The 23,423-nt window shown below is 45.9% G+C and overlaps 1 protein-coding gene across 1 annotated transcript in view; it reads right to left on the bottom strand.

The window, feature by feature from the left end:
• The window catches only part of ADAM19 (ADAM metallopeptidase domain 19), a 275,869-nt gene that overhangs the window by 201,738 nt on the left and 50,708 nt on the right, over window positions 1-23,423 (bottom strand). Inside the window, exons 5-6 of the mRNA XM_085617602.1 lie at window positions 23,335-23,411; window positions 18,558-18,750 (exon numbers count right to left, since the gene is read on the bottom strand). Of these exons, the coding sequence (XP_085473728.1) occupies window positions 18,558-18,750; window positions 23,335-23,411 (270 nt within the window). The remainder of the gene's footprint in view (window positions 1-18,557; window positions 18,751-23,334; window positions 23,412-23,423) is intronic.

The raw sequence follows: 23,423 nt of genomic DNA, 5'->3' as shown, positions 1-23,423 counted from the left end.
TTATTGATCAGAAATTGGTAGAAACATGCCTGGTTAATGGAGAGAATTCCTATGCCAAATCTCCCTTGGACAGATGAGGCAAACTTTTTATCCTCTTTTCATGCATTAACTTCATCCAGCATGAATCTTTCTTGAAGAATGTTGTTATCTTCTCCAACATGTCCTCACTTGTTGTGGATGAAACTTCTCCTTTAGCATGGTCAAATAATTATCTTATCTCTTGTCACTTTAATCTCCCTGTCTTACAGACTTTTAAAACAAATGAAGCACCACGGTCTCGTCCCTGGCATGTAGTCTCAGACACAGTACTGAACACATGTCCTCAGTCAAGGTTGACCACTCCAGTGATATAGACACAGCCATCACGAATTTTGAGTGTGACCTAAAATCACATTTTAACACAATTGTACCTCTAAAAGCTACTAATAGGGAAAGAGTTTCGTCCTCTGCTTCATGGTTCTCTTCAGAACTAATGAAGGAGCAATGCAGGTGCAAAAAACTTGAGAGGAACTGTCAACGTACTTTTTCAGAGGAGGATAAACGCAGCTATAAATATGCTTTGAAACAGTTTAGGAGAAACATCAGAAAAGTCAAACAAATTGAGGAGGCAAAGAATGTTCCGAGGACCATATTTAAAATCGTAGACTCCTTCCTGAATCCGAAATCAAGTAAACAATACATGTCTACTTCACAAACATTTGTTGATAGTCTCTCCTGCCTTTTCCACAACAAAGTGTTTAAAATGTATTTGCAATTCAAAGATAGTCCGAATACTGATCCCTCCAGATCCCTACCAAAACCTCAGGACATCCAAATCCATGTCTCTGGAGGTCTCTGAAAGGACTATTTTACAATCGATATCTGGGCCCCACTAGACGTATGTCCGTCACACATAATGAAGGAGTAATGAGTGGTCTTGATCCCAAAATCAATGACTTGCTTAATCTTTACTTAGAAACCGGAACTGTACCCACAAAATGGAAAAAGCAATGGTGCTCCATCTGCCGAAAAAGGCAAACTTAGATCCACTAAAGCAAAGCAAATTTAGGCCATCTCCCTACTTCCGTAATAACATAATTTGTTAGATGCTTGGGTGAATGAAAGATCACAAAATTTATAGTCAAGCATAACTGTCTACATCCCTCCCAGTCCGGCTTTCAAGCAGACTGTAGAACACAATCCGCACTCCTTGAAGTTACAGGCTTCATTAAAATTAAGCTTGACTCAGGAAAAAAATCCATATTGGTCCTGCTCGACGAGATAGCCGCATTTGATACGGTCTCACATGAGATCCTGCTGTGGTGGCTGGAAGAAATAGGCATAACAGACACTATCTCTAACTGGCTAAAGTCCTTTCTTATGGGCAGACAGCAAGCAGTTTGCTTACCCCCCAATACATCAGAATTTTAAGAAATAGACCATGGGGTAGCTCCGAGCTCAGTCCTTAGCCCCACTTTATTTGACATATATATGGCCCCACTCGCAGTGGTGGCACAAGTCTGGGACTTCAATTGTGTGTCATACACAGACGGCACACAACTAATGTTAGCCTTTAGCAACTTAGACAATTCTGCTATAGCCAGTTTTCAAGGTGGTCTTTTGGCAGAATGGATTTTCAAGAACTGCCGCTGCCTGAACTCAGATAAGTCAGAGATCTTAGTTTTCGGAACCTCCTCTCAAGAATATGGCCGTCTGAGCTTGGTGTTCTCCCAGCTCCCACCACCATGGCCAAAAACCTGGGCGTCAAAATAGATACCTCACTGTCCTTTAAACCAGTCACCGCCACAATTGGAACATTCTTTACATTACTGAAATCTCTCAGAAAGATCTTTACATTTTTACCAGCTAAAGTCACAAATGTATCACTCACGCCCTAATAACATCCAGGCTGGACTATGCAAATTCTGCTCCTTGGGGCCCCTCTTAGGCTTGTCCAGTTCCTTAATATCCTAAAATACGTCAATTCGAAAGGGACTGAAAACACTTCACCGGCTTCCTATCAGCGAAAGACCTACCTACATTTCAAGCACTCTTATTCACTTCTAGAGCTGTGAATTTGACAGGCCCAAGCTACATTCAGAACAAGGTGAAAAGATACCAGCCTCCAAAAACCTTACGGTCGGCCCACCAAACTCTCTTAGTCGTCCCCGGAATACACAACTCCAGAGCTGGAGACAGGGCCTTCTCCTGTCTGGCACCTAAACTATAGAACCCGCTTCCAAATTATATTAGGAATATATCGACAGAGTCCATGTTTAGCTAAAAATTAATTGCTTTAAAGATCTGTGAACGCGCTCTTGTCTCTCTCTTAAACAGTATGACCAGCCTTCCTGCTTGATTACATCCGCATTTAGTGCGCCTACTGGAGCAGCTGTTGTGCTTTATAAAACCACGTCATTCAATCACTCATTCCAGTAAACGTTTTAGTTTCCAAATTAGCTTATACGACCAGAACAGATTTTTTCATTTTGCTTTTTTGTAGAGACACTGTAATGCTACTCCTGCAAGAACTGGGAATATTAACTTTGAGACACAAAGCTGCAATACTTTTTCCGATTTATGGGCCACTAGATGGATTTTCATTAAAAACAAAAATACATTTGGCATTCAGCTTTTTCTGTATTCAGTCGGGCCACAGCATTCTTTATGTGTCTCTGTGAACCAGTAAACCACCTCTACCTTCCTGCAATATGGGGGATTCAGGGAGAGTAGAACATTCATCCAATCGGGGGGATTCGTCGGCTGTTCAGGGACAGCAGAACGGTCTTCGTCCTTCAGTAATGCTTCGACTTTCCAGAATACTTGGGGGGTATTGTCAGTGATGCTGTGCTGCAGCACCCCATAAAACTTCAAAGTCTTTAGCTGAGGAGTAAATAATAAAGGGCCCCTTCGAATATTTACTTTCTGGTAGCATTTGTTGAGCTTTGAAAGACTGACATATATCCTCCATAACTTTATTGAGGTGACATAATTAGCCAGCACCCCCACTCTACAAAGTGTGCCAGCAACACCAGGTAATGCACCATCCAACTTCCACTTGGTATTTCGGCTTCAATGTTTGCTTCTATACATATGTGCCATAACCCACTATACAGAATTTCTTAGAGTCCCCCTCAAAGCATTTCTAGCCTTATGAAAAGCAGGTCTTATCTTATGTCAAGACAGAATGCTTTTTTTTTTTGTCCTGGAGGCATTCTTTCCCGAATGACATCAAGGCATTAAACAGTCTCTCCAGAGAAAGAGAGGTACTAGAAATATTGACTTCAAAATATAGGCCTTCGTCGATTTTGAGTCACAGATCTCGACGTGCACAATATTGTTAAGAATTAGATGTGGGGGGGGAGGAGCCTAGCGCGTGATCAAGATGGCCGCGTGAGCTCAGAGCTCCCGAGACCCTCGCTCCCTCCGGCAAATATCCTGTGCAGCATCCTGTTTTTAACACCCGGAATATTGGAGGCGAGCCGTTGCTGAGGTGATAGTCGCTGTCCGGACTGAAATCGCTCACCGGAGGCTGAAGTTGTGCTACATGGAAGTTTGTGGCCTACTCCCCGGAAGATGCCTGGGGCTTGCGCTGGCACAGTGCCCGAGCACTAATTGAACAACAGCGGCCGTGTGAGGGGCGAGCCGTCGGGAGGACGGTGTCATCACTTTCGCTTTCGCTTTCGCTTTCCTGTCTTCATCGCGCCCTGGCCTGGGAGTGAGTCGCGCCGGTCACTTGTTGCATGGTCGTCTTCTCTGGATGGGCAAGGAGACTGTTTCCGCGGCAGATCACGATGTCGACCAAATCGGAAGCCAAAAAACAGAAGCCCAAGAGTACCAGGCGGGGAGGATACACCCAAACCAACAACATGGACCGCTATGCCCAGCAGAAGGGGTCACCGGGCGGATCGGGAAGGGCACTGGAAGCCTTGAAAGACGGTTTGCCCCCCGCCACGGAACTAACCTTGCAGGATATCATGGGGGCCATCGAGGGGGTGCAGTCCTCTATCGGGCAGCAATTCGAGGCCCTGGCACATAAAGTGGACACAATCTCGATTGACGTCAACTTGATTCGGGCAGACCTGGGGAAAACTAATGAGCGGGTTCAGTCCTTGGACCTTAAAACCTCTGGCCTCATGGGAGATGTCTCTGACCTGCAGCTGGAAGTCCGTACCTTGAGGACCGCAAATGACCACTTTGCCCGACGGCTGGAGGAGTTTGAAGGCCGGGCACGGCGCAATAACGTGCGCATTATTGGGGTCCCGGAAAACTCGGAGGAACAGTCAGTGGACCTGTTCGTGGAGGACTTGGTGGTGAACCATCTGGCGCCCAAAGGCCTCAGTAAGTTCTTTACTGTTGAACGGGCCCACAGAGTCCCTGGTGGGAGGCCCAAGGTGGGGGCCCCTCCGAGACCGATTGTCGCCAGGATCTTTAATTTCAGGGACCGCGACGCCATTCTACAAGCATCACGAGTGTCCGGCCCGATGACTTTTCAGAACACCACCGTGAGTTTTTATCCGGACTTTACCCAGATGGTGCAGAAGCAACGGCAAGGCTTCCTGGCGGTCAAGAGAAGGCTAAGAGAGATGGGACTGAAGTACACCATGCTCTTCCCGGCCAGGTTGCGTGTGGTGTATGAAGAGCGGACTTTCTTTTTTGAATCACCGGACATGGTCGGAGACTGGCTGGACACATTGCCCCAACGACGGACTAGCAGGGAACATGCCGGTGGAGCAGAAGGTGGCCGTGATGAACAATGAGTGAGGACTTGGGTGCTAGATCACTTTGATTTTGTTCAGGACGGTGACTCACAGTCTTCGGCTCCTCCGGGAGGGTGGTAGCCCGGGGGGTGGCGGGGGTAGGAAGGGAGCTTTTTCCTCCTCTGGGGTTCTTTTTTTAGATTAGTCTTTGAATGGGGCGACAGGCACACTGCAAGTTGGGGGGGCTTTTTGAGCTTACGCAGGGGTGCAGGGTGGGGGGTGGATTGGGGTTGTTGAAGTGGTTGTTGTTATTTTTTGTTTTGCAAGGCGTAGTGATGCAAGCTTCTGTAGCTCGAGTGCGGTTCTACGGGGGGGGTGGAGGTCTCCTTACATTTTGGGATGGGGGTAGGGGCTTAAAGATACTCAGTTGGAATGTTAACGGCTTGGGGGATCGTATTAAGCGAGGGATTGTCCTGCAATTTCTGAAGCGATGCTCCCCTGATATAGTCTTATTGCAAGAGACGCACTTGATAGGTAACACGTGCTACGCACTCAACAGGAAGGGCTACAAATTTGTCGCACACTCTGGGTTTTCCTCGGGCTCTAGAGGGGCTGGAATACTTGTCAGGTCCTCGCTGCCGTTTGAGGTTGACTCCACTACTGTTGATGATAGGGGACGATTTGCGGCTGTGGCGGGGAGGTGGGAGGGCAAGACGCTGGTCCTGGTGTCGGTTTATGTCCCTCCTGCGCTGCAGCCCTCCACATTTGCGGACCTTGGGAGGGCTCTGTTGGATCTCCCAGAGGGAATGTTGGTGGTGGGTGGTGACTTTAATGCGGTTGGCTCCGGATTGCTTGACAGACACCCGCCAAGAAGCTCTGGGGGGGCGCAGAAATGGCTTCCAGACTTTGTAGATACCCTTGGTCTGGTTGATTGTTGGAGACTGCTGCATCCCACACAGCAGCAGTACACTTTCCACTCCGGGGCGCATGGCAGTCTCTCTAGAATTGATTATGTGCTTACCTTGGCCGCACACGCCTCCTTTGTGTCCGAGGCTAGGCACATGGCTAGGGGTATTTCGGACCATTCGCCGGTGTGGATCTGTATGGATGTTGGTAGAGGAGTGGGGGGCAGGGTGGCTCCGATTAACCCCTGGTATCTCCGTGACCCTAAGACTCGTAGTGCGGTGCTGAAGGCGGTCGATCGCTATTTCCAGGAAAATCTAGGCTCGGTCACGTCTGCGGTGTCTTTGTGGGAAGCGTTTAAAACTGTGCTGAGAGGAGAGGCCCTCTCCTTGATAGCGGCAGCCAAACGTCGGCGGGATGCGGAGGTCGCTCAGATCGAGGCGGAGATGGCGGCTCTAGAGTTGGTTTTAGGGGAGGAGGTCACGGCAGCAGCGCTGCATAAATTGAGCCTTAAGCAGTCGGAGTATAAGGCCCAGGTGACGAATGCGGCCAAAGCCCTGAGTAGGGAGCAGCAGGGGCGACTGTACGACGTCGGGGACAAGGCCGGGAAATTAATAGCGTGGCTGGATAAAAAGGAGCGGGTCAATCGTGTGGTGCCGGACCTAGTAACAGAGGGTGGCGTTATTGTCACTGAGCCGGATGGCATAGTCCAGTGCTTCGCAGATTATTTCCGCACGGTCTATACCTCTGTGTCGGACAGGCCGGTGGAGGACTCGTGTGAACTTCTGCGCGATCTTGCTCTGCCTTGCCTCTCTGACATAGACAGGGAAGATCTAGATGGTGACATCACAGCTGACGAAGTCGCGGGTGCTATCCGTTCACTGCGCCCGGGCAAGGCCTCGGGCCCAAATGGCCTGCCAATTGAGTTCTATAAACTCCGGCCGGACAAGATCGCTCCACATCTGCGAGCTATGTTTGTGGAGGCGCGGGAGACGGGATGCCTTCCATTCGACCAACGCCTGGCGACAATTGTGGTCATACATAAAGATGGCAAGCCCAGGAATAAGTGCAGCTCATATAGGCCGATGTCGCTACTTAATGCCGAGCCGAAAATCCTCGCTAAAATCCTGGCCAACCGTTTGATCAGGGTGATCGGGGACCTGATCCACCCGGACCAATCTGGTTTCATCCCGCACCGTAACACTGCGTTGAACCTTAGGCGCATCCACAGCGTGCTCGCAAGGACGGGGACACTGCGGGAGCCGACCATTGTGGCAGCACTTGACGCCACGATGGCTTTCGACACGGTAGAGTGGGCATATCTGTGGGCCGCACTTGCAAAATTCGGCTTTGGACCTGGCTTTGTTGGCTGGGTGAGACTACTGTATGAAGGACCCCTGGCTAAAGTCGCGGTCAATGGTAGGGCGTCCCGTCTGTTCGAGCTGGGGAGGGGCACCAGGCAGGGCTGTCCCCTGTCGCCGTTGTTGTTTGCTCTCGCTCTTGAACCGCTGGCGGCCTGGATACGATGGCACCCAGATGTAAGGGGGATCCGATGGTCACCAGATCATGAGGACCGCATTTCCCTTTATGCCGACGACATTCTGCTATACCTCACTTCACCCAGGAAGTCTCTCATAGTTGTCTGTGACATTTTGACTTCTTTTGGTAGGAACTCGGGTCTCACCATTAACTGGGGGAAGTCGTATCTGTATGCCCTGAGTGGAGACGTCCCTGTTCTCCCGCGGAATTGCTCGATCCAGATCGCCCGGGAGGGTTTCTTGTATCTGGGGATCTATATCTCCACCGATCCAACTGTTCGATATGAGAGAAACCTGCTCCCTCCGTTGACACGCCTGCGGCGGGATGTGGCGGGCTGGCGGCGGCTGCCGCTTTCCCTCCTTGGCCGTGCCGCGCTGTTCAAAATGATGTCTCTTCCCCGTTTTCTCTATGCCCTGCAGAATACCCTGGAGCTGGTCCCGGCCAGCTATTTTCGGGAGGTTGAGAGCCTCCAGCGCTCGTTGCTGTGGGAGGGCCGTCCACGTATAGCGATAGCAAAGCTGACCCTTCCATGGTACGATGGGGGTATCGCGCTTCCAGACATCAGAAGATACTATTGGGCCTCTCAGTTGAGTGCGATCAATCACGGAGTCTACGGTCCGGTGCTGAGCCCTGGCTTCGCTATGGACCGGTGGTTGCTGCGCGGGGGTAATTACTTTAGAGCACTCTACTCCAGGTCAACGGATGGGTCCCTCACGGGGCCAACCAAGGTGGCGGTGCACGTGTGGAAGGCGGTTACGAACTAGCTGGGTTGGAAGGACAGGCTCACCCTCGCCACTCCGCTGTTTGACTCCGATATGTTGGGGAAACTTTGGCACACGAAGGGATTCGAGAAATGGGATCTGATCGGCATATCCAGGGTGGGGGACCTGCTGGCTAAGGGGCGAGTTAAATCGTTTGACGAGCTACGGACGGAGTACGCTCTGGAGGGTACGGAATATTTCCGGTATGCACAGGTACGCCATGCTCTGCGGTCCGTCCTCGTCGAGGGGGAGACGGTGCCTGAGTCCTCTCCCTTGGAGGATCGGATCCTGGATGGCCATATGCCAGAGAGTACAATCTCCTTAATTTATAAGAAGCTCGTTAATGTCCGGACCGACCTCCTCCTCGGGGTGCGTGATCAGTGGACTAGGGACGGCCTTGAACTGGATGATGAGGACTGGCAGTACGCCATCTCCTCTCCTAAGGAGGTCGCGATCCCCGCACGACTAAGGCTGGTCCAGCTTAAGATACTTCATAGAGTCTACGTCACTGGGCCCCGACTGATTCATATGGGTTTCTCCAAGGATGGTTTATGTAAGAGGGGCTGTGGGATGGTGGGCACCTTTCTACATATCATATGGGAATGTGGTGTGATCGCGGAGTTCTGGAAGCAAATTCATGTAGTGATGCAGGAGGTCACGGGTATTGCACTGCTGCCAGAGGCACGGCGCTGTCTTTTGAATGTCTGGGGTCCTACTGATTATGACGTGGCGCAGACTCAATGGGTGACCCTAGGAAATATGGTGGCGAAGCGTGATATTGCGCGACTGTGGGGCTCTCAGAGACCTCCCGCTCTGGATGCATGGATGGATAATATGGACTGGAGCATGTTTAGGGAGAAAACGGTGTATAGTGCCCGGGGGCGGCCTAAGAAATGGCACAAGATATGGGGACGATGGAACCAGTATAGGGGTGATATATGTTTGCCCCCGGCCACTGAACCGTTAGAGGAGCAACTTTCCCCCTAGCTTCACTTCCAACTTGGGATTTTCATGATGAAAATATGCTAGAATGTTAGCGCCTCTGCTTCTCCCTCATCCACCCGACCGGTGGCTTTGTCCTGATTTTGGGAATGGGGCCGCACCCCCATCGGGAACTGGCACGAGTTTATTGTGTATACTGCCTTGCTTGTGTTATTTATTTTAGGTTGTCTAAAACACAGAACCTTTGTTTCTTTTCCTGTACTAGAGCTACGGACGCTTTCATGTGTTGCTTAATTGGCTGCCGAACCTCCGGGATGTCGGCTGAATAGCTGTGTTCCAGACTGATATAAATAAAGGTTTTTTAAAAAAAAAAAAGAATTAGATGTGGACTTGCAATAGTAAAGATGTACTCTCCTATGAATAGTTCATTTGGGGATAGTGTGCAAGTCGATATCTTGGGGTCTAAATTGCTGCAGATCGATGTTTGTGTGGTTGATATGCAGGGTTCCAGAGGAAGTTACAGTTTCTTTTTGCTTATTTAACTCTTCATCAGAGAACATCCGAATACCGGTTGCTAAAAAGTCCCCGAGTTCTGCAAAGAGTATTAACACAGACAGCTTAATAAGACAAACATAATAATCTTCCCTAGTTTGCAAGCTATGGGATACTTCTAAATTTGGCAGGCAATTAACATTTATTTGCAACTTGGAGCACGTACAACCATCTCGCAGAGTATACAAATCCACACTCTAACCTCTGGATATAGAGGTTCAGTTTCACCTTTGGGAGAGAGGACAACATGAAAGAAAACATTAATGAGACTCCACGACCACTGAGTTGCACTTATGTGGAACCTCGTACACTCAAATTCATTCAGATTCATTATCTGGGCTCTGGAGTTATCCATCTAGTGGTGCCCTGAATTGAAGAGAGTCTCTTACATGATTCCAAATGGCTTATTGTCCCACCTACTCTCAGGACAGTTCCACTCTCTGCACAAACCTGCAATCAAGCATTCACCTACACCCTATGAACGGAGCGCAAAAGTCGTAGATTCTAGTCATCCAAAACAATATTCCTTGAGGAATTATTTTCATCAGAACGTATTTCTATGTTCAATATAGGTCCACAGTGTGAATTCAAATAATCAATTACTCAAAATATGAACAACAGTTCAATTTACTTTACTTCATTATGTATAATGTGAGTTAAACATATTATCGTCAATGTTATATACAATCAGTATTTATATTCCTTTAGTAACAACACTGGCACCTCCACATAAACCCAACATCTATTTTAGTTGCTTGTCTCAAGAGATAAGTGGAAGCGCAGTCACTCCCTTTAACACAACAAGTGTTACCATCAATGACAATCCCAATTATATCAACAGTCGTAGGATATAATCAACAATTAATGACATTTGGGGTTATAAAGGATGTGGTGTCGACGTTTCAGTCTTCAGTGGCCAATTAGGTCCATGAGACCATCTTCGGGACTCAGCGTTGGGACACTAATCACTCCTGTAAATACTTGCTCCTTAAGCATCAATAGTAAATACCCAACTAACGTGTGAGTATCACCAATAGCAACTGTATAGGCATTGTCTCCTTCATATTACTTAACAGCGGGCCAACAGCAATGTCTGATCCAAGCGAGAGTCACAATTCACACACGCCGACTCGAGAGACTCTCGAGTCGACGTGTGTGAATTGTATCTCCCAGCGTGTGTGAATTGTATCTACCGCTTGGATCTGACATTGCTGTCGGCCCGCTGTTAAGTAATATGAAGGAGACGATGCTAATACAGTGTCTATCAGCGATACTCACATGTTAGTTGGATATTTACTATTGATGTTTAAGGAGCAAGTATTTACAGGAGTTATTCGTGTCACAACGCTGAGACCTGAAGATGGTCTCATGGAACTAATTGGCCACTGAAGACCAAAACGTCAACACCACATCCTTTATAACCCCAAATGTCATTAATTGTTGATTATAACCCACAAATGTTGTTATAATTGAGATTGTTATTGATGGAAACACTTGTTGTGTTAAAGGGAGTGACTGCGCTTCCACTTATCTCTTGAGACAAGCAACTAAAATAGATGTTGGGATTATGTGGAGTTGCTAGTGTTGTTATTAATGGAATGTGAATACTGCATGTATATAATATTGACGATAAGTTTAACTCACATTGTACATTAATGAAGTAAAGTAAATTGATATATATTTTTTCAGAATACACCTGTGACTGTTGTTCATATTTTGAGTAATTGATTATTTGGATTCACACTGTGGACCTATATTGAACATGGAAATAAGTTCTGATGAAAATAATTCCTCAAGGAATATTGTTTTGGATAACTAGCATTGTACCCAGTTCCTTGGGGAAAATTGGGTTGCCCTATTTTGTTAGTAAAGTTGTAGACCCAACATTTTACAGGTCATTCATATAGAGAACTTCTGGAGGACCTTTAGACAAACCTACTACCCCCCTCTTGTAGCACTGGGCATATACCACAAGAGGAATTGTCAGTGCCTATCAGACAAGTAACTTTACAGTTCTCCCAGTTACTCATACTTAATGTTTATTCATGTATTACTAGGCGTGCATGCCTGGAGTTACATGAATAAACCAGTAGCCAAAGCACGCATCAAAGGGGGGCTTGTAGAGCGAATCCTACAGGGTCTGCCATCTATTACGTTGGCTCAGATACTATCTTGCATAATTTACCCATTTACATCTCTCAAAATGGCCTGGGGAGCCTGTCTCTCTTCAAGTCTTTGCCTTCACAACACACATGTTAATAAAAATTAACAAAAAGCTGGGAAATGTGATTCTAACTCATATGTACACACACCGGAGCAGAGTGCGTTATGTGGTTATATATTTCTGAAAGAGATGAGTGAAAGATGACTTTTAGGGGCAGAGTTGGTTTATATCATCATCGCATGATGGTTTGGCTTGTGTAATGCTCCAGCAACTTGAGCCATTCTGTGGAGTGCTAGAAAGCACCAACTCTCTACCAAACTACAAGGGTCTCAGCTTCACAAACAGCATTTTCATCACAGCAGGTAGAATCTACATTGTGTCAAAAAAACATGTCCAAACACTAAGGACAACATATCTCCTCATTTTTGTCACATACACTCTTTCCTGGGATTGTATTATTTTCGCAGTTAGGTCAGTTTTCTCTGAAACAACACTTCGATCACCGAGCTGCTTTCAATAGGGTACGTTTTACTATTGAGCACAAAGCATATTGAGACTTATAATTGTTAAAACAAACATAAACAAGAGCACCCCATTTCAAGACATTATGTGAATGATAATCATCCCTGCTTGGTAGAAAGAGACGTTTGAAACTACTATGCAAGACTCCATTTGATCTCAACCTGACCCAGACATAAGACAGACTCTCACTCTGGCACACAGCCAAGAAATTATAACGCAACAGACATCCCCAAAAAATATACTTGAGACAAGGAGGCTCAGTAATCGAAAGAGCATTCCAGGACTGGCATAATTATTTATTGAGTGCTCATTACACTTTCACAATTTACACAATTCTCCCCATCTTAGATTTTATGAAATCATCAGAACTTCTTACTGCTGCTCAGCAAAGAATATGGTCATGGTACTTTGCAGATAATGACTATGCAATGTCCTCCATTTATCAACAGAACATCAGCACACCTGTTAATGGATTTTCTAGTTAATATGTCAGAGGGTAAGGTTCCCAAAACCAAGACTGCAGAGTTTCTCACTAAAACAGGAAATTCTTAGAGGCCGATTACGGTGCCGGTCGTAAAGCCGGTTTCATTTCTGACTGGCTGATATCGATACAGCTGTCCTGAATTGAAACCGGCAGGTCATTTCAGCTGGCTTCAGACGAGCTGAAGGAGCCCGTTGGCCAGTCAGAACCAGCCCGTAATCCATATGGACGGCAGTTTACACCGTCTGAATTACGATGCACTTCAGCAGGGTTGTTTGGGGGCCCCCTTTCCCTTGCAGCCTCCGGTTGGGGGCCAAGGGGGCACCTACGGTGTGCCCTGTTAATCCCTGCACCTTGTGGGAGGCACCTTGAGGTCCCTGCCACAGGGGACAGAGATTAACACAATCTCCCATTTCTCTATGGGAGCTTGTGTTACGGCCAGTTTACGGCCGAAACACAAGCACCCATAGAGAAATGGGATGGTGCGGTCGCATCCTAATTAGGCGGTCCCGTTTCCGCTATGGTGTTGGTTGGAGAAAACTCCGACCAACATCGTAATAGGCCCCCTAGTGTACGACAGTAGGCACAACCATTTTCCAAATGACTGAAAGTCATCATGGAGTTCCTGCATGCACAGCGGCTATCTTGAAAACAAGCAAGTGTATAATATGCTGTGTTAGAGAACCACTTGATAAAGAAGAGGTCACGTGGTCAGCAGCGGAGTATTTTTATATCTTCTGGATTATCAGAGGCTAATAGCATTATTTGACTAACTTGAAATTACAAACGCCTTTTCAACTAATATTTTACAGTGCGCAGAAGGAAGGAGACTGGAGCGGAAAGGATCATTGGTAATGAGGATCCAAACCCAGCGTGAACAGAGGCGCTCAGTTAGAGTTAGAGAGGAGGAGATGCGGAAAATATAAGAGGAAAACACACAGATTGCAAAAGAAGGGAAAATAAATGGATAGAGAGAGATGGGAGAAGAGGAGGAACAGAGAAAAAAGTGAGTGTGAGTGGAGAGGGGGCAAGTTCCAGCCCTTTGTTGCAAAAAGTTGACACATTTATTAAACTTGCTTTGGGGAAAAAAATTATCCATAACAAGTTTTCTGCATGTTTTCGTCTAGACCACATATGACCTCTGAGGCAAAGGACAAGGGAGAGAAGAGAAGTGGAAGAAAAGAGATGGGTCACAGCCAAAGACAGGACCAGGATGCAGGCTATCATTATTATTCAACAGGGGAGAAAGAGACAGGTGAAACTGAGGCTAAAGAAGTGGAATGGTCATGAGAAACGTAGGATGGGGACCGTAGGTGAACGACAGGAGAGGGAGAGCAGAGACAACGTGGTTCATGAAAGCTAAGCCTTTTGAAAGGGGGGACTGAAGATCTCCCATGCAGAGAGTATGCTAAAAGGGCAGGAGACGTGGCTGGGATATTTCAACAAAATTGATGATAAAAAATGTTGACTGAGACGTGAAGCACTGGCAGTTGTTTCCATTGTCAGCAATGGTGGGCTTTCTAGCAAGAAAGATACTGTTCCGAATAGTTATTAATGAGTCATCTCATCTGAAAATAATCAGGTGCTCCGATAAAGGGGAATCATTGAAACTGTTACTGACACTGCCTCACTACTTAGCAGGAACATTAAACATATACACCCTGTTGCTGAGGAAAGGAGCAATGCTTCTTAGCCATATTTTTGGAATTCTGCATACAAGTAGGGGTGGGCGGAATTTGCGAAATTAACTTTTGCAAATTATCGCGAAAATGTTTAAAATTATCGCAAACAAGCGGAAATATCGCGAAGATGCGGAAGTTTTTTGCCGGCATGTTCGCGAGATTTTCTGCATGGTTGCGGGTCGCCAACTTACCCATGTGGTTGCTTGCGGGTGCGGCCATCTTGTTTTGAGTTGTCTCGCGGTGCATGATCGCGAGAAGAAAGACGTGATCGCGCGACGCATGACGTCACTGCGGGCGCGAACTGTCGCGAGACAGCGCAAATGGTTAAAAACAATACAACATCTCATGGAGAACGCGACCGGATCAAGAAAATTTGTCGGCGAACGCAGGGATTCAGGTAAGGCGATCGCGCGTGCGCGAGAATGTATTATTTTACAGCGCGAGCAAGAAACAAATTATCGCCAAGCTGCGGAAACCGGAATTTTTGACATTTTCGCGCTCTCCGCGGAACGCGAAAATGTCAAATTATTGCAATTTCCGCGAACGGAACGAAATTTTCGCCCAGGCCTACATACAAGCCAACATTTCGAAACAGGAAAAGGGAGACATTGATTAAAACATTTTTAAAAATCGGGATAATTTATTTATCCTATCGAGTAACATTGAAACTGAAATTGTAGGCGGGAGACAGCTAAAGTAAAGCCATTTCTTGGCTTTAAAAATCAGGAGCCTCCCACCTGAATCGGGTCTGTTAGTATGCAGAGTAAAACAAATTGTAAAGGTAGGATGAATTTGTAGGTTATTGGAATTGGATGTATAATAGCAGAGGAATTCACAATTCAAAAGTTAAAATTCTGAGTTAAGACGCATGATTAAGTGGCAGAATATACTTCTGAAGACGGTTTTTAAACACTTAACTGTAATTAACAGGTGACTAAGGGCCAGATGTATCAAGTTTACATTTTGCGAATTTTATTGATTCACTATTATAGATTTGCAAGATGCAATGTATGTAGGTTTTTGCAAAACTTTTGCGATTTCTACATATTCCTTAATAGCGACTCGCAAATTGCGAATCGCTATTAAGGAAAGCCTTCCCATTCATTCCTATGGGCCTAGAGGCCCATAGGAACAAATGGGAAGATATTTGCAATTTGCAAGTACCAAATTGGTACTCGCAAATTGCGAATGCAATTCCATAGGTGCAAGTGGGCCGAAAGGCCACCCTGATGCACCCCTGAAATATGCATGTGTGCACATGTGGCGCACATACATGCCCTAAGGACACGTATATGCCCCACATGGCACTTAGAAAAATGCAAGAAAGTGCATTTTTCGAGGAGATTCCAAATTACCACCAACTAGAAGTTGGTGGGAATTTGCGATTCCTTAATTCTAATTCGCAATTTGTGATAGCTATCAGAATTGTATTTAGGGAATCGTAAATTGCGATTCCCTAACTGCATTCACAATTAGGGTAATCGCAAATAATTGCGATTACCCATATTGCGAATTACCAATGTTTGATACATTGCAAAACGCATTTTTGCGATTGCAAAGGGGCCGATTCTGTGAATCGGCCCATTTGTGATTGCAAAAAGCGTTGATACATTTGGCCCTAGCTCATTTATTGGCTGAAGCTTTCAGTCCATCTTCCTACCAGGTAGGATGCTGGGACCAGCAAGGTATCAGCGTCCTGGGCGAGCTTGAAAAAGGGAGCCAGAAGAAATGCAGAGCCTCCGGGGCATTTCATTCAGTGACCACACCCTAGTGTCAGATGCACTCAGTGGGTGTGCCACACTATTATAAAGGAAAGGGGGACTTACAAAGAGATTAGGTGATGGTGACAAATGTCAGCTGGAACTTGTTGAGGGACAACACTATACACTGAAAAGGACAAGCTGCTCAACCACAGGGCGCGAATAGGTAGTCGATTTTATTATCACAGGATTGGGTTCTGTACATGGTTAGGCCTAGCCCACAAGAAAACAATGCAGCTATGAATAAGGAGCACCTATATGCAAATATTGCTGCAACGGTTCCTTCTCCAGGAGAGTGCTCCCATTCAAACGTTTGCACTAATTGATACACAATTGAAAAACCCAGTGAACTGCAAAGTGTTTACTAAAAGGGGAGTCCTCATGGCACTTCTGCTCCAGTAAAAAAGTTTATATGGGCAAAAATCTAGACCCAGATTTACTAAAAAAATTAATGCAATGCAGTGCAGCAAGTAAAGTTGCTGAACTGCGTTGCATGAATGTGAGACAGCAGAACAGTGCTGCATCTTAGTAGATATTAAGCTGTTCTGCGCTCTCCCTGTGCTGGCGCACTGTTGCTTGCCATGCACCAACGCTGACACCCTTGCGCTATAGTGCAAGGGTGTCTGCACTGTGGTAAGCATAGTTTTTGTACAGGATGGGGTCCCTGCCAGTACAAAAACTATGCTTTAAGGCATTTCCCACTTGTATATCTGCATCCAAAGAGGGAAAAACGAGGAGAAATGAAAACATTTCTCCTGGTTGCACCTGCCTCAAGGAAGGGTCAGATATTGTCACAAATCCCTCTCCATAATTCCTTTTAGATACGATTTTGTGCCAATATCCATGGGTGGTTGCATGGGAACGCTCAGCACCACCCACGGAACCTCCCCTTGATGCAAATCACAATTTATGTTGGATTGTAAATCCCACTACACTTTGCAACAGGTTTGCATTAAGAAAGTAATGTAAACCCAACACAAAGTGTTTGTAAATCTGGACGCTAGTATATACACAAACTCATGAATAGCAAAAGTAACAACAAAAGGAAGTAAGAATAAAGATGTGAGAACCTGGGGCCATTCAGGTGGGTAACTGGATGAACCAAATCTCTGAGTAGACTGCTACTACTGATCCCTTGCTACCAGCAGTGGGTAACGGATCAACCATACCAGTCTATATTGTAGCAGTGATGAGCCACTGGTCAGGTTTGCAGAAATTTACCAGCAAGAGGGTAATTCAGAAGTATCAAGACTCCTATAACAGCAAGGAGGCACATGGTCACCATGATGTGTGGCGGCCAAGATGATTCTCTTATCAGGGTCCTCGGTCAATACAGAACGGTCTGCAAATGGCTGTTGCAGTCAGCCTCCTAGGTAAGACACAGCCACTGCGACAACACCTTGAGCATCTTTCTCTCTTTTGGGAGTTCAAGACAGAGCAAGAACCCTCATCATGGGGACCTTATATAATCTCAGACTTTCAGGGGAGGCTGCAGGTGTTCTACCCAATCCACAGCAGCATGGACCTTTCCTGTCCACTGGGGCCCTGAACCCATATTTGTGTTCTCGCCCTGAAGTATAAAAGCTTATCCTTCAAAAAGCCTCTCAGACGTGATCATTAGACCACCTAACACCACAAACTAAAACAGGGTAGTAGGCAACTCATCCTTTCATGTCCATGCACAGCTTCTTCAAGAGGCCTAGTTATCCATGGGTCTTCCTCTATGATGCTAGGTCCTCAAGTAGACCTATTAGCAGCATAGAGACTAATGCTCCAGATAGAGAACACTGTGTCCGTGGACCTAGCTATGAACAGGCACCACGGCCATGCACGCTTTTAAGTACCACAAGCAGACCCCAAGATGCATCACACCCTGGGTTCACTCATTGATGCAAACACAAGTAAAAGTACTAAAGGAAAGAAACTATACATTGTATTGGTTTTTTATTCAATGTGACTTTATCAAGTAGGTATCAGCCAATAATATCCATCATAATATGTCCAGGAACTAAAGAATTTACTACATGTAAAGACCTCTTCATCATACAAAGGTTTAAGTCTAATTTCCGCTAGTTATATTTTTGCACAATATTTTAACAGATTGTATTTACTTCGCAACTGTTTGTTCATTTCCAACACCATGGTTCCCGTGATTATCCCAATGCCTTTACCCCACTAGTTCTCTTGAGAGTTCTGTTTTTGCTAGATGACAGTCTTGGATGTTTGTGGAGAGATAGGAAAACAGTGCTACGTCTGTGGAGAAACAAGATTTTGAGCGTGCCCACTGGTGCTGAGTCCTGAAAAGAGGCTGGAGGGTGCACACCTAAGATAAGGTATGAAGCTGGTAATGTGACATATGCATTGATGTTACAACACAAGATTAGAAGCCCTCAGTGTTACTTAGGTAAGGTTAGATGCTACGCATATGTATGCCTTACTCAGTGGTATAATGAGACATGGTTGAAACCAGGGTAAGCACCTGTTCCAGTGCCTGAAACAAGGGTAGAAAATATGGGTGTGCCTTACCCAGCTGTATCTTGAGGACAGATTAGAAGCTACAGACGTTTCTTACCCGATGATGCCCTGAGTTGGCGGCAGTGGTAATTCCACTGGTCCAGTTGTCAGGGACACCCTGAGGATGCTGATGCCCACAAGTGCCTCCGGGAATCTTGAAATGCTCTGCCCTGTAGATGATGTGCAGCCCTCGGTCTCCTGGTAGAGGCTCTATCAAGTAACTGAGGTTACTACTCAAGGAGATCAGACCCCTGCCAAAAAGCACAGAGATCATCCAATTAGCAAACATGAGATGACAACAGGAGCCAGAATGAGAGGTTAGCCTATCAGTATACAAAAGGCAGCAAGAGATCAGTGATTCAGAAAACAGAAGACGGTTCCAGACAGCATGCACCAGCGACTGAGAAACAAAATAAGGTAAGACTAATTAATAAAGATTGGCCACCCAGCACACAAGATAGAGTACAGATAGGGAAAAGAGACAAACATGACACAATAAATATCAGAAAGAGAGATCACGCAACCAGCAAACAAGAGACTGTGCCAAAGAAGAAGATAGATACACTGAACAAGAGACAGTGAATTGCATTTTGGTGGTTTCATCAAGAACTGCAGGATCTAGTCCAACCTCTTTCATGTGGTTGAAAGTAGCATCAGCAAGTCCCCCTCTGACAACATCAGTCGTTCCAAGAGATGCTTAACATTTCCTGGCTCTGCAAGCATGATGGGAAGTCCATAGGCTAGCCCAAGATATCCATAGTGCCACAGAGACTGTCTGGCAGGATTATACTGTGTACTGCGCTGTACAACTGTGTCCGATCATTGGTCTACACAGACAGTAGCACTGTGTCCCAGACATGAGCCATGAATTCCACCTGTGAGTATCTCTAAACCCTGAACTAAACAGTGACTGGTAGCTGACAATATTAATAATTCCTCAGTACTTGGAATGAGCAGCTGCTGGAACTATATTGCTGTGTGAGCCGGCGGTGGCTCTATAGACTTTGTGTGACTACCCTCTCTGTGGCACCAAGAGGGAATTAATGTTAGCCCTGTGGTACTCAGAGGCTACAAGGAGCTGATGCTCTGTGGCGCTCAGTAGGAGTGGATATGGTCACTTTGTACCCGAATGTGAATTGCCAACATCACTTTCACACTTAGTGCGTGTGGCTTGAGACTCTTTGACGCTTCGTTTCTGGCAACCTTGCTGTGAATGGCTATTGGCTCTGTGGCACAAAGTGTGAATGACTAGTGAATTTTGCAACTTGGTGATAGTATCCAGTTATTTCATCCCTTTTAGCTCGCCCTCATATGGAAGCGGTTGTCATCCTCCTTGGACGTATCTTCAACCACTAAAGAAGCGAAATGCCTGCCAGATATTTCAGTGAGGTCACCCACCCTCAAAACCATCCTCACTCTCTAAAAAATATTCAATTTCCATTGATTTGATTAGACTCAGCTTCCAAAGCCACTCAAAGTCACCTTTCTTTGAGACTCTAAAGGTTTTTAGCAGCACCCCTCCCTCCCCTCAGCGCCTTGAGACCCTCACGGGTAAGTAGCGCGCTTTACAAGTACTCTGATTGATTGATTGATGTATGTTTATGTTCCCCTTTAGTACTCAGTGTGACTCTGTAGCACTTGGTGTGAACTGGTGGTGACTCTGTGGCACTTGGTGTGACTAGCTGGGTGTTGCGTGTCACTTGGTTTGTAGCGGTAGGCAAAGGCACTGAATGGTCGAGTCAGGCTCGAGCCAGATTAATGGCTCTGGCTCAGATTGAGGTCCTCGTGGAACGTAAAACCCAAAACGAGCCGACTTTTCACGGGAGATGATGCAGCCTAGTGGCTACAGCTGCGAACCATTAACAAGGGGAACCAGGTCCAAATCCGGCCTCGGCTCAGCATCCTGTGAATCCTGCCAAATCTTCCTGTGCTGTGAAAAAAAATGTGTTATGAAGTCTTTGTGTGCGGTGCAACACAATTATGTACAGGCCCAAGGTTCGCGCTATGTAAAACTGCGAAGAATAAAATGTGGTTTCTATCTGTCACCCATGCTCTGGTCTCACCCCCAAAGAATTAAGGACAAAGCATTAACATTTAATGTCAGAAAGTTATACCTGTGTAGTGGCTGAATTGCACAGCACGAAAAGGAAAATCTGGTGTCAACTCCTCTTTCCCCACTTGACCAAAGTGTGTGATCCTGGGCAAATACTTTTTTTCAATGAGATTCTTTTTTTGTTCATTATAACATATGAGAGCACCTTGAAATACTCAAGTTCAGGACAATGTATTAAAGAAATACAGATTTGTGAATTCTGAAGACATCCTTTCATATTCTTACACAACTTTTGTTGCATGATTCACATTCTAAATATTGTCAAGGCCCTGCCCTTGCATGGGCTCTTACAGCCATTGCCCACCCTTGACTGGGCTCGCCCTGTCCATTTGTTGGCTCTGTTGGGTTGAGTGTCTAGCAAGGATGAATGTAAAGCTTGTGGAGTGAAGGAGGTCCCCGCTGAAATACGCGAGACCAGTAGGATAAACCCAGCCAAGTGCAGCCGTCAGCCAGGGGATTACTCCTCTCCACAGCTGGTCTGGCTCCATCCCAGCTTCCTTCTCAGTATCCGGCATCTGCAGCCACCGCACACGTGCAGTCTACTAACTAAGCTTGGATATTTGGCAGGAGAAATTCCCACTGGACGAGATCCGAAGATCTACTTTTTGCAAGGGCCGTTGTGACTGTACTACTCCGGAGAAGAATTGTCAACCTTGGTGTCTGTTTTCAGGATGTATTGCATGGTCCCACAGGAGGCCTGCTTCCTGACAGCAACACTTGGCCACATCAGTTGACCTGGAAACTAAACACTGACAGAGGAGGTCAACCACTGCTACACTCCCAACACTGTCAGAATGCCTCATGTGCTAGCAACTACGGTAGAAGAAAGGAAGTCCGCTGAGGTACCTTGTATGGTCACTGTACTTCGATTGGTTGTTGATTTGACAACATTCACAATAACAATCTACGGAACACATACATGTACATTGCTGGAAGTTGCTTTTTTAGCTTCAACCGCCAAAGATGCACCTTTGGCTTGAATGAACCTTGGTTTGATCCTGTTTAGGCTCATGGTGGGGGAATCAATATACTAAACATTGAATAGGAAGACACTCCAATTGCCATAAAACAAGAAATAATTAATATAATACACAAGGAATCGTAACAATGTGCATTCAAGTGTATTTCAGAAATTGATTAGTTATTTAGTATTCCAGAAACTGTCAAAATAAATGTACATAAATATATCACATACAAAATGAATCACACAAAAATCAGAGTCGGAAATGTATAATCATTTATGTGATTGTGTTCTGCCCTAACTTTAATAATAATAAAAACAATTTAAAAAAAAAATCAGAGTCGGTACAAATGTGAATTAGTATAGAGAGTTATTCAGTACTTATTGGGGTGTACCTTCTTTTCAACAAATAAAGTCCTCGGGGGGGATGGGGTTCGCATTCGGGAGGTCCACAAGAGATTTAATTAAAAGTAATGTGCCTTCCCTTGAAATTTTGGGGAAATATCCTGTATTGATCACACACTCCAATAATCTATATATCCGCCACTGATGCATCGCAACCTTTCTACAGATGGGACACAATCATTTTAATGAGGCCGTCCTTAGGACATTGCCCTTTGTAACTGGGAACCCCAGCATAGTCAACTGAGTCGAGGGCACGTGATCCAACTGCTATGATTAAACCACGTGGAGTTGCAGTGCTCTCCGTGTGCTGCCACGTAATACACAAGCATTCCTCTCCTTACAGCAGCCGCGATGAACGAGTGACGAGGATTCTAAGCTTTCCTGTTGCTCTTTAAAGCGCCACAGCAGCAGAAAACGATCATGTCTCGTGTGAAGGGGGTAAAAGCGTAGGCGGAAGATACAGAGATTAGAGGAATGTGTGATCAATGCAGGACTTTTCCCCTATATGTGAGGTGAATGCACATTATGTATATGAACGGGAGGGGGGGTCTGAGGCATAGGAGGCCTGTGAGCCCAGGATCCAGAGTCGAGTATATTTAGAACGACTGTGAACCCAGGGGGCACATCAAAGACATTAATTACGATGGAGGCCGCCTGACCTGTGAAAAATGTATTTATTATATCTGCATTTATCAGATTTCAGCAGTCCCTTTACCCTTAAAACGGAATCTGCATTTTGGGACTCAAATTCTAACAAGCTTCTTCCTTTTGGAACCAATTTAGAGCACAATAGCTCCTCTTCCGTCCCAAGAGAAGAAAAGAGCCTTCAGCAGAGGAGATCTCAGCGGGGGTTCAGTGGCGTGCGGAGTCCGCGCTTCAAGTCACGTTTCCAAACCACCTTCCAAAAGCAAAAAGCCTAGCTTGCAACTACATTTATAGATGGTCCTATTAACCTTACAACTTTTTAGAGTTTTTATTTTTAAATCTTGAAAACATCTGCACCTGGTGAATCATTCAAGCGGCGCAACACCTCGCAAAAGACAACCAAGCCCTTCACTACGCTCACAAACATTTCCAACATTACTTTTATTTTTGTCTCCGGCTTTTAAATTTAGATCTAAAATGCGTCTCAGTCAAGCCGCCATGGTAATGAATCCAAGTCAACCTGTCTCCCCGGTCAGTCAGCGTCTCTTCCTCAATGTGTCTCTCATTAAGGTAGTAGTCACTCTACTCTCTCTGGTCGTTTCTCTCTTTAGAGCTATGGTCAGTCGGAATCTATTCTTTCTGCAGTCAGTCTCTCTTTGTAGTCAATCTCTTTTTCGTCAGTGTCATAAAATGACCACTGGGGCATCTTACCGGAATCCGGAACACGCGCTGAGAACGACATGCGAGTGCTTCCGCCCTGAGACAGCCCCGTGGTAATAGCAATGTTCCTGGGAAAGGAA

This window comes from Triturus cristatus, chromosome 7 (assembly GCF_964204655.1).
Source record: "Triturus cristatus chromosome 7, aTriCri1.1, whole genome shotgun sequence".
Taxonomy (NCBI): Eukaryota; Metazoa; Chordata; class Amphibia; order Caudata; family Salamandridae; genus Triturus; species Triturus cristatus.
Note: the sequence above shows the minus strand (reverse complement) of the source record. Positions and strands in the feature narration are given on the sequence as shown.